Source organism: Atheta coriaria, unplaced genomic scaffold (assembly GCF_025399875.1).
Source record: "Atheta coriaria isolate IRGN ID8LTWV9N9 unplaced genomic scaffold, Caltech_Dcor_3.1 hic_scaffold_13_pilon, whole genome shotgun sequence".
Taxonomy (NCBI): domain Eukaryota; kingdom Metazoa; phylum Arthropoda; class Insecta; order Coleoptera; family Staphylinidae; genus Dalotia; species Dalotia coriaria.
Window position 1 is genome coordinate 961,135 of NW_027045455.1, and position 12,315 is coordinate 973,449.

The window sequence follows — 12,315 nt, forward strand, 5'->3', positions numbered from 1 at the left end:
AAACATTTTAAATTTTTAAATTTAATTTTAAATGTTTTACGCTTATTGTATGATTGGTTGCCTATATAATTATTTTTTATTTCATGGTTATGTACAATGTGTTTCTTAAAAATCAAATTTAGATTTGAAGGACAAAAATAACACGAGACAATACAAAAGCGCGCCTCCACCATGACAAAGCTCATGGTAAATCCAAATGAAAGCAAAAGCACTCTGAATTATTAAGAATACAAACAAGTAGGTACTTCTGTTAGAAAAATAAAATAAAAAGCCCGCCGTGTTTTTTTTTGTTCTCTGTTTGCCTGCCCACAATACCGTACGATGGCCATTTCATTTCCACCCCCACAGATTCAATGAGGAAATTCAAAGCATTGTAGTATTTACCTGCGGTCGTTCAAAATGGAAACTTAAATTAAAACACACACACACATTCACACTGATTCATTGCGGCAGTCAAGGCATTTTCCACTCTGTGCATTCTCGTACGAAATAGGGTGGTTGACGTTGAACCGCAAATCGCCGGACCGCAACAATTAGTCAATGGCATATTATGAATGGTTTATTGTGTTGTTTAAAGCCATAGTCGGGATATTATACCAAATCGAATCCGCGTCGAGAAACGGCGTGTTGTTTCCGGTCGCAACGACATCTGCATTATTTATGCGACTTTCAATAGGACGCGCACTCCCGCGGGACTGCAGCGTGAGGCAATAAATAATGAAATTTTTGATTAATACCGGAAAGAGGCGAGCAGCAGACGTCGCACGGAATTAATTAAAAACGTGCGCTATATTTGACTGGGTTGCCCAACTAATTTTAATTATAATTTCGAGTCTTAATACGGTCAGCCCATCGGGGATTAGAGGGTCGGAATTTTGTGCGTGCATTATCCCGTCGAGACAAACCCTTTATAATCTCAATGCGTCAACACTGAGATGAACGTTTTCACCATGTTGTCATGTATAAACCGAACAAAACATAATACTTACAGTGACAGAAAATTATTTGAGCTATTAGACTGAATTAAATTTAAATTTAAAGAAATTTAAATTTTTTTTGTTGTAAGAATGTAATTTAATGCAATGTGTCTATGCTTTCAGAAGTAAATACGACAGGATCACCACTAGAAAACGAAATAGTCAATATCGATAAGGAGTACTACTTAGCCAATAATTTGAACAATGAAGAAGATATTTTGTACCAGAAGGATGCGGAGCTGGACGCCGAATTCAGCGCCGGAGAGAACTACACGGACATATACAAATTGCAGTTCTATAATGCGACGGAGAGCGGCGGCGGCGGTGGCGGTGGAGGAAGCACCACACAAGCGCCGCGCTTAGAACAAAAGCTTACCGAGATATCGACGCAGGCGAGAGCCACCGCTCCCATCGCCACCGAACGGCCATGTCCGCTCGAGTGCGGCGCGGGCGGTGGATGCGTCCTGCGGGACGCCGAAGAGCCGGCCTGCCTCTGCCCGCTGGGACGCGGCGGACTGCGCTGCGAAAAAGGTCAGGACACTACTTTACTTTGCATTCCATCCGCGATCCCATCTGTTTATCCTCGGGATACGGGCAAAAATAGTCGCCGGCTTATTTGCATGATGGCGGGCTGTTTCCGACCCGACGGCTTCGAACGCGCTTCAAACTTTGCCGACGCTGCATTGACTTATCAAAGTCGAAAGTCGAAACAATATCATATCGCGTCGAAACGAAATATTTGTCTTGGCCAAGTCTCAAGTATACTTACGAAAAGATTAAATCACATTTTGATATTTTTTTCGGAGAAAATACGAAAAAATTAATTAAAATGTTCGTCTAAAATGTTTAAAACGCAATTACATGAAGCTAAAATTTATGCGACCTACAAACATAGCATTTGTCCCGACTTAATTCTTGCTCCACACAGAAACAACAAGAAAAAACAACACACAACGAAACCGAGACCCGTAACAAGAGCCAAAGCAGTATCCAAGGTTTTTTCGCTCTGAAATAAAGCTCAAGTTGGTTTTATTGCCCTGCTATATATATACCTACACTGTACGCGTTGGCTTTTCATTGGCACGCGAAACGAAATCGAAATAGTCGCAGCAGGGCTCCGGCGTGTTTATAAATTTCACTCGGCCGTGGAAAATGAGACCGGTTTAAAGCGAGCAAAAATTCAATAATGGTTCCCCGACCTAGGCTTTGCATTGCTTGCCCTAGAGGGGCGACAGCGACGCGTTGTGCACCCATTCGATGACGGGAAAATTGAATACACGTATCGCCTTTATGATGGTTGAATGCAGTGCGCGTCGAGGCTCCAAAAGGAATATTGTGCATTGTCGTCATTTGTCGACAAAGCCAGCTTTCTATTTCTGTAGGTGCTTTTTACGGAATGCAATATTTGCATGACGCAAAGTTAAATATTAGATGATTGAAGAGATTTTTTGCGTGTATTTGAAAAGCGACGGTGTAAAGTTTAAAAAGGCAATTTCCTGGAGTTATTAATTACTTATGGAAATACTTCAGTGCAGTAATTTTAGAAATTGATAGCATATTTGTTCCAATATAGGTAAAATTTCATTTTATTTAATTTTTTAACCGTAATAGTTCATTTTCTTTTTTAAATTTCAATTTTTTAATTTTTTGCTTGTGTTTTACTAAATTATGAGGTGAAAAACAAGCAAAACACTTAAAATCACATCAAAGGATAATAAAAAATAAAAATCAAAAGATATTTTTTAATTAATAAACTTTTTTTCAAATATTCTGAATGAACTGAGCAATGCGTATTGAACATATCACATGAATAGAGAATGCAGAATGCTGATCAGAACTGGCGAGTCAGCAACATCGACCAAGTATTCGTAATTCCACCCTCTCGCAATGAAACTTTGCAGACGCGAATCGCAACGATGCAGGTAAATATCAAATACGCCGCCGACCGGCAGTTGATTTGCGTATTGTGAGAATGCATCCGGACTGCGTTGCGTTCCGAAGTTGCTGTCGCGTTTGCATTTATCGTTCGTAATTTGTATGTCTGGCCATCGACGTGTGTTGGCGATGTTTCAACCCACACACTCACCTTTAGTGCATTGGCGTAACCAATGGTCAAAATAGCAATAGCAACGGATTGATTGGATTGTATGCGCTGCAGGATACGTGGACAGGGTGGCAGTCGGGTGCAGGTGGGATTCAGGAGTAGAATGAGGGGATGTGTGTGTAGATATCGGCGTCGAAGTAAAAGCGCACGATTGAATAGAGTCGCTCATAAATTGGACGAATTACGATGGAATAAAATGGCCGATGAAAGCAGCAAGCTTTGCATTTGCTTTCGCTCTGCTTCCGCAACAAATAAAGTGGACATTGGACGAAAGAAAAAAATAACGATGAAAGTGCATTCAATTGATATCAAGTCGTTTGAAATCGTTTAGTTTCAAAATAATCTATTTATTGACTGCGTTTTTCAAGGAAGTAAAGTTTTACACTGAAAATAAAGCTTTTACATCAAAGTAGACTGTAATAGAAGGTGCATTACATACTTAGAGTGGAAATGAATCATTTTCGATGAGTGTAAATATACAGGGTGCCATGTAGTTCAAGGAAATTAGGAATTAGTTTGTGGAAATTAGAAATATGGGTTAATTTGTTTTAAAAATTTGATAAAAATGAAATTTTTATTTCTTTTTGTAATTTAACAAGCAAACAAAATATTTTTTACAATTTTTTCATGATTTATGACAAAGGGGGCTATAAAAATTGCAATTTGTGTAAATATTATTCCCGTCAATGGTCGATATCAAAAGTAAATATTTAACCAAAACTTTTCACATTTTTTAAATATTTGAATATTTTCCCCGCAATTGTTTGCGCATTGAAAATTGCTGTGATAATGTTTGGCAATTAATTCAGCTTAATAGAAGCTTTGCACAGTTAGTGCTTTAAAACTGAATTATTTCGCAATTAGTTTAAATTTCAATAAATTTTAATTACCTACGTGCTCAGCATATTAGAGCAAACGAACCGATAATTTGCGTTTGCAAAATTTATTGTTCTCGCACTTATTAGCTTATTACACAACAAAAAAAGACAAACTGATAATGACAGATTAATTAGATTAAATGATTTATGTGTGTTTTCCTTATAAATTAAAACACGCATTATAATGGTTGTTCTTGAATCATTATTCACTTACGAAATTAATACCAAATTTGTACGGGGAACGGTTGTGGTAATAATTGCTGCTGTCGCAAGCATAGAAAAGCTTTTCCAGCGATGTAAATGATAATTGTTACCTTTTGTGCACGCGTAGTAACTTGCCGGTGACTGGTCTGACTTTATGCGGCTTGCGTGCGCGACAAACAGTCGAAATTCTTGGATGGCGTGACTAGGAGCAGTCTCACTTTTATTTTTCCTTTGCCGTGCGGTTAATAATGGAATCGTCTACGCCGTAACATGTGCGGCTAATAGTCTCGAATGGAAATTCTAGCGTCTAACAAAACCTTAACACTGCTGAAATCAGAGCAAACATAAAATTTGTATTTAATTCCCAAGTGAATAAAGTCGACTATAAAATTTATATGGATTAAAAGCCAATTTAAGCAATCTATAAATTTGGGTAGTATTGATTTTCGATTTTAATCAATTTCAAGAAATAAGGGAAACCCCCTAAAAAGTTCGGAGGAAAAAAGATAAAAATTGTAATGGTTGTTGTCTCCAATGGGGTGAGACGACATGCCCCAATTGAAAAGGGAATTTAGGCAATACCAAGCACGATTCGGAGGGTTTACGATCAGATAATGATGCGTTTCTTATTAATGCGAAAGCCACTTTTAATTAGTTCCTGTTGTCGGCAACATTTCTTCAGCAAATGAACGAAATGCCCAAGCGTACATACAAACACCTTAATACTCGCCTACGTGCAACGAAAAAGAAGAGCGATGAATCACAAATTGCCATTTAATTAGGATATAGATAGCTGGCGACATACAACCCTCGCCTCGTGCTAATGCAACATCAATTTTGATGTAAATTTCGCTCCGAAGCAAAACTTTTTCTCCGTGCCCGACGTAAAATATCGTGTCGCTGCGCGTTTACATTGCTTAATTGAATGCCCGGATTTTTCATTGCATGTAATCTTAAATTAAGTCTCCGGGAAAAGCGGCGTCACTATTAAAATGAAATTATGCAAATTTCACAAACGCCGGCGTCTCGCTTTACGTCCTCAAGTGGGTTGGCCCGGCGCATCCACCATCCGCAAAACATGCATGGCGAATGCATTGTATCGCGCGGCACAAAGAGAACGCCAGTGCGGCCATTAGCGGCACAGAGGTAAGTGAACATCGAGCACCCGGCAATACTCGCAGAGAAAAACATCATGCGGCAGAATTATTTATAATGCACACGCTAACAAAGCGCACGAAATGGCGGCGCGCAATGCGAACGAATGGCGGCAAGCGAGTATCAACGTCACATTTTATCGTTTTATGGCTTCACAGAGCCCGGAAGACAAACGTCGGCGTTTCAGTTGTTGTATTTTTATTAAAGATATGACCACGTCGTAAAAGGAATGATTTCTTGAACAAAGGATAGAAATTCTAGAGACATTTACCTGAAGGTTTATTTTTAAAATAAGATAGGCAACACACATTACTTCAAAGTCCGCATGCAGCAAAAATTGGCTTTAATTTTCTTTTTTCTTTATTATAACCTATAAAACTACATTTTGTATTTTACAAAGACAAATATAGTATGCCATTAATGCACATGTTTGCATCGAAAATCGACCGCATCAATAATTAAACCGTATATTATCCAATTGTTGTGTGAAACGGTGGAAAATTCAAAACACATTGAATTGCATGTCAAGCTAATCGACAACTTGTCGAACTACATTATCAGTCGTCGGTTGCCTATAAATAATGTTTCACACATTGTTGTTTTCCAGGCGTTTTGTGCAAAAATTGAATAATTACGAACAAAAGCAACGAACTCATTTGGTGTCACACGCAGGCCGCCCACCGCGGACTCCAATTACACGAATTTAATTGCCGCGCACATGCGTAATAATTGCGTTTATGATTGATTGATGACTTCGGTTTGTCAATATTCGACTATACCACCGAGCATAACGCATGAAAAATTGCCACGTCAGCTTATAACGGTTATTTTCCATATTCCACCAAGCAATGTATCTTTTTTATTTATTGTGCGTGTAAGTTATTTATATAAGCAATTTTCGATAAATTTTCTTTTTGATCTGTTTGTATGGCGTGTGCGAATCGAGAAAGCTGAAAACTAATTTTTACGAAACGGGCGCTCGGCGGTCGTGTAAAAAAATAAACTATTTCGTTCGATTCCCCAAAGGGACGCCGGCAGGAAATGAAAATCATTTCCTTGGGAATTGCCATGGAATCGCAAAGATTGATTCGGTATTAGATATTGTTCCGGTTCGGATTTATCCGGCGAGCATTAGCTTAGACGTAAGCCGACGTTGAGGAGCAAACGACGCACACGACCGCACAAAGAATCGTATAAAATACGTAAAACCCCAAAGAGCAAATAACACGCAGGTGACACGCGGCGGCGTAAAGCAAGCGACACGAAACGCTCGTTCAAGAATTATGACGCAAATGATTATTTATCGATGAAGAATGATAGGGTCTCTCAGCCTGTGCTGACCGAAACAAGCGTCGCGCATTCTTCGCATCGACAAACAGACCCCGAAGGCGAGTTTTATATGCGTGCGTCGTCAGGGCTCGTTTGTTTTATGCGCACGTAACTCGTGGAATCAAGCGAATGGAAAGAAAGTGGATGTCGGAACGGTGGCGAGCGCATAAAACAACCATGCTGCTTCTTCAGGATAACGTTGAATTAGAATAGATTTATCGAGGGCGGGGTTGAGTCGGAAAGAACAATTCTCGATTTGCGTCGCTCGTAAAACGCCGGCCAGTCGAAGATTGATCCTCGTCTCGGATATCTTCGCTACGTATTTGACATTCACACAGCTCATTCCCCATCCGGGTATCAAATGGTATCAAATATTTATCATTTTCTATGTGACATCAAATGTTTCAATCTCTGCTGATGATAGTCTCACATTTCAAATTTGGTTATAACTTAAAATTTAGTTTTGCGGGTGGAAAACATGATTTTTTGCCTTTGGGAACATAATACACACTTGGTGCATAATAAATGAAGTGTAATGCTGGAGCGTTGGGTTTAATTACGTAATTAATAACCAACATTATCACTTTGCGAGCAAGTCGTAGTTTAATGTTACACATGTGACGTATTACGACATTATGTAGTGTCAGTGGTGGTGTCGTAGATGTTTGGCGAACAATAGTTTTGATGATCAGACCTCGGGGACCGGTATAACCCGATTAGACAATCGCATTTGGACATTTGACGTTTAACGATCAATACGCATCCCAAGCACCAATCGATACTGTATTATCGCATAGCAGATTTGGTACTAAACCAACGCGACACGATATCCTCTCATTTATTAACGCTGATGCTGTTGAATCAAAAAATTTTGACATAAAATTAAGTTGTTCGTTCGGCTGTTACGAGACACGAAACGAGCATTCTTTTATAAATTGCAGATCGTTATCATTTGACGCTTGACAAATAATGATTTATGCATTCGCATAATAGCGACGTCGACTAGGCCCGATATTGATGATCATTGCGTCGTTCGACTCGCAAGCAAACGTAATAGAATCGCGTTATAAATTTGATAAAGAATTTCCGCATAATGGAATTTTTACAATGTACCTGCGCGCAGTTACTCACACAATTGCGACGTAAATAAAATGGAAGAGGGTTAAGGACGACGCCGCCCACAGGTAGAGTAAAGAGAGCGGGATGAAATTTTAATCCGGACATACTCGCTTATACTCAGACACATACACTCCACTCGATATTATTAAATTTATACGAGCCTCGCGGAAAATTCCTGAAACGCAAAAGTGCCATTTACAGATCGGGAGGTTTGTCTTTTTTTCACCTGCTTCAGGTCTTCTTAAGCAGAGGAAACAAGAAAAAAGACAACAACACAAGAAGAAATTTCAATTTACTTAGTTTTAATGAGGTTATTCAAGGTGCGCGCTGGTAACTTTTCGATTCGCACGCGAAACAAACCCACGACAAGAAATAAATGAGAAAGTTTCTTTTTCGGTAAATAAAGGAGGCTGATTAACCTAAACGACTTTGTTCACTACGAAGTTTGTTCCAGATTTTCGCATCGCGTGGTATAAAAAATGTGAATCATTTACATTTAGCATTCATTGCGTTTTCTTCGAGTAATTGCGATTGCCCTCGGGGAATCACGAATTCCATCCGCGGAGGCAATTGTGGACCAAACCAACTACCTACATGTGAAAACGCAGGGCACAGTCGAGTGGGAGCTAAGAGTGCATGAGTATGAGCACAAATTGCGAAATGAGGTTAAAACGGTTAAAACGAGAAGTCAGGGTTGGGCACGAGTTGCCGAGTTTGAGTTTGCATTCGAAATAGGTACGAAATTCGCGTGTGCTTCATTGAGCAGTGCGCGCGCGCCATGAGGCCAAGGACGCTCTTCCATATTTATCCTATCTAATTACGCAATTTTCGTTAATTAAGTCCAGGGCGCACGTCGTGCCGGGTTTCGCCACACAATTCAAACACACAACGATAGCGGTTAGCCGCTGTCGACAGAATGTAAGTGTAGAGGTGTAGGTTGGCGGTCGGCGGTTCGATAAATTTCATCTTTACTCTCGGACGATTTACCTCAAAAGCACACCCATCACAAACACTCCAATTTGGGCGGGTGCTCTATGCAATCTCATAAAACTCCACCGGGCTCGTTCTCAGTCACTCAGTGCACCGATGAGAGTACGAATCTGCGTCGGACTACGAATCGCCGCAAATCCATACAGAAAAAAAGTAACACAGCGTGACGGGGGAATATCTACTCGGGAAAAAGAAACTGCATTGACTTCTTCTTCCTTTACTCGAATAGATGGAGAATTGCAGTCGGGGGATCGGTTGCAGGCGCAGTGCGCGTGAAGCAATAAATAGGGGCTGCAGGTGTATCACCTAACCCTCGCGCGTCGTATTTCACCATTCCACCGCGCCACCCTCGGATATATTGCGTGCGTGATCCTCGCCACCCTCGTCCCGTAATAGTATCCTCGCAAAATTCCGAAGCCTTGCCGCGGCGAACCGGGCAAACTTTCCTGCGTAGAGAAAGCTAATAATCTTAACGCTTCTCTGATACGTCGCAGACGCACGCGAGTACACGTTTCTAATCAAAATACTTGTCTAAGAATTCCTCCGCCTACGCTCAAACAAAAGCCAAATTAGTTGGGCTTTAGTTTCAACAGACACATTTGGATCCAATGTGCGAAATTCGCGCGCTGTCAATGTAAGATATTATAGAACGGTACTATTGATGAGGATGTACCCGTAATACGCATAATTAGCTCTTGTGTTTCACTTAAATTGAAAGCTCACAATGAAAATTCAATAGAGAATAGGTTTTAAGAAAGGTTAGAATTACCATAACCTATAAAGTATCATATTTTAACGTTTATTAACCTCAAAATAGTCTGTTTTATTTTTATAGCGTTTTTGTTGATGAAAACCAGCGGCATTATCAAGTTGCTTTTATTTTCGGCACTTAAGACTACCGAAATAACCACTATAAGATGCCTAATGCCCAAAATGGTTTTAGGACTATTAATCACCGCCCGCCATAATTAACCGTGTTTCGCGTTCGGCAAGGCTTAATTTATTGCGCCGTGGGCCGATAATGCGAAAGCTCATACACCTTAATGACATAATCGATATTAAGGCAATGGTCGCGGAGGGCGATTGGCCAATGCACAACAAAAGCACGAACGCAAACAACCACAGGCCGTGCTCCAGCGTTGTTGTTCGCCCACGAATCCCAACCGCGCACGTTCCGATAACAATTAGCAACAAGTACGAGTATCAATTTTCAAGCATCGATTGCAAATTGAACAATACGATAACCTAACATGAATAAGTAATCCTATTGCAATGTTCATGTGCTATAATTTTTTGTTGAAGGTTTTTAATTAAAACATTTCTTGCATAGTAAGCGATAAATAATGACGACATTGACTTATAACGCAGTGGATAAATAAAAGACCTTTTCTTCCAACTCGCATTTCGTCCGCGTGCTCATTTCCTATTTATTATTTTCCAGCGGAAAAATAAACTTTTAAAGTGCGCAAGAAAAAAGCGCTAAATTACATAAGCGCGCGCGTATAATTACGTTTTTAATTTGCTCGCAGCGCGTAAAAATTCTTTAACAACAACTGCGCTGCGACGCCAGAAGAACGCTACCAACTTTCGGAGCCGAGTTGTTTAATGCATGTACGAGTATCTGTGAGTACAAAAAAAAGTGAAAAGAAAAAAAAACGCAAACACGTTCCGCTTTGCTCTCCGGCGTCAGGGAGCAAACTCGATACGACGCCGACGGCATGCCTGGAAGTTTTTCCTGCATCCCAGCCGGAAAGGTTTGCGCCGCCCAAGTCCGCGACGCGCATAATTGTAACGCGCTGCTATGAAAACCCTTCTTAAATTATCGCTTTGTGCTCCTTGCGCGCCACGCCAGTTCTTGATTCATAATGCAGCCACTTCGCGCACATGCTGGCGGAAGTAATGGTACATTATGACATCAGGAGAGTGAAAGTAACATTGTGCGCGCCGGACGAAACTTTTTCATACGCTGAGCATCTCCTGAACTGTCCCAGGCGGTAGCAGTTTAAATGAAAAACGTGTTTTCATGAGTACGAACAAATTTCTCCCACCAGTAAAACTAATAGAAGTTTATGTGATTGCTACAAGCATGGAGAGGAAAAAAAACAACTTGACATACTTTTCAAGATGGTGCTCATATTTTTCAAAATAGCCGTATATAACCTACAATACAATACAGTATAGATCAACTTAGTTGTAAGTAAATATAATCCTGTGAGTTTATTGGTTAAAAAATCGTTAAATATATAGTGCTCAGCACGTGTGGGACATTACGAAGCATTGTAACACACTCTTTCCGAGTAACACATCTATTCGGAAAACAGCGCGGCGTTATGGCACTTTATTGGAAACGTTCGCAGGCGAGCGACCGAATGCGATATCCTCGAGTGAGATTATGTTACCCACGATATATAATTTTCACTTTATTGCTGGAGATATAAACTCGCAGGGCAAGGGCCAGGAAGCACATGTCTGGAATCGGCCATATCTGCCATTGCTCCCCAATGTTTCTTAATGGATAACTATATATCGACAAAGTGCACCGACTCAATTATCATTCATTTTTTGATCATAAAAATCAAAATAAAATTATTTTTTAAATTTGTATTTAATTAACTAATAACAAAACGGTTTCTTTTATTTAAATTTTTAATCTTTGGGTTTATATATTTGAAAAGGTGTCGGACCGTGCCTTATCACCTCTTAGAACCGCGTGTTAAAAAGAATATAAAGCATATAATAAAAATTGCCCTCCGCTTTGTTTGCTCTCCTTCTCAGTGCGAGAATCTCAACCAAAAAAAAAAAAAGCATTAAAAGGAACGTTTTCGCTTTCATTCTCGCGAGGGAGGTTTTTTTTCCTAGCATTTTACGACCGCCTGCTTCCGTGCCGTGTCGCCACGTACTTTAATGATTGATAAATATTTGCGCACCGTTACCGATACAATTCCTCTCTCAATACACACCAACGCCAAGCACTAAATGTGCGTTGCGGTTTTTTTTCCCAGCCGCGCCCTACGAACACATCTTGTAACACTATCGACATCGGACCCGGATCGTTTTCCACGTTCTTTCCCGTCGAGTTTCGGGTTGCGTCCCCGTTGTTGTCCGCCGTCCATTGAGCGGGCGGCATAGATTGGCACAATAAAATATATAGCCTCAGCGTCGGCACGAAATGAACCGATTAAAATGCCACGCACGTAGTCGGGATACTTGCCGTAATAAGTTGACTGTGAATGTCGATAATACATACATACACGCGCGCTCCGATTCGATTCGATTCGATTTCGACCGTCTTCAACGCATACAATGTGTTTGTATATTTGTATCACAATGAACGCATTGAATGCAGGGAAAAACTTACTATTGTAAGTTGTTCGGTGGGAAGTATAGATGTTTTGTGGATTTATTCACTGTCGAATTCTCCGTCGACGTTTTTTGTGATTGTTTAATCTCTCAGCGGCGGGTACCCGGTGTATATTTTATGTAGGACACGTTTCATCAATGTTTTCGGACGCTGAAGGAAAATTGTTCAATCAGTACGTGTATAAGTATACAAATCACA

The 12,315-nt window shown here is 40.3% G+C and overlaps 1 protein-coding gene across 2 annotated transcripts in view; it reads left to right on the plus strand.

Moving 5' to 3' along the window:
- Positions 1–12,315, plus strand: part of LOC135801768 (pikachurin-like) — a 42,535-nt gene that overhangs the window by 15,374 nt on the left and 14,846 nt on the right. The window contains exon 3 of one of the 2 annotated variants that reach the window (XM_065315280.1): positions 1,104–1,508. In XM_065315280.1, coding sequence (XP_065171352.1) covers positions 1,104–1,508 — 405 coding nt within the window. Of the gene's footprint in view, positions 1–1,100; positions 1,509–12,315 lie in introns of both variants that reach the window. The other variant, XM_065315279.1, reaches the window with a different exon arrangement.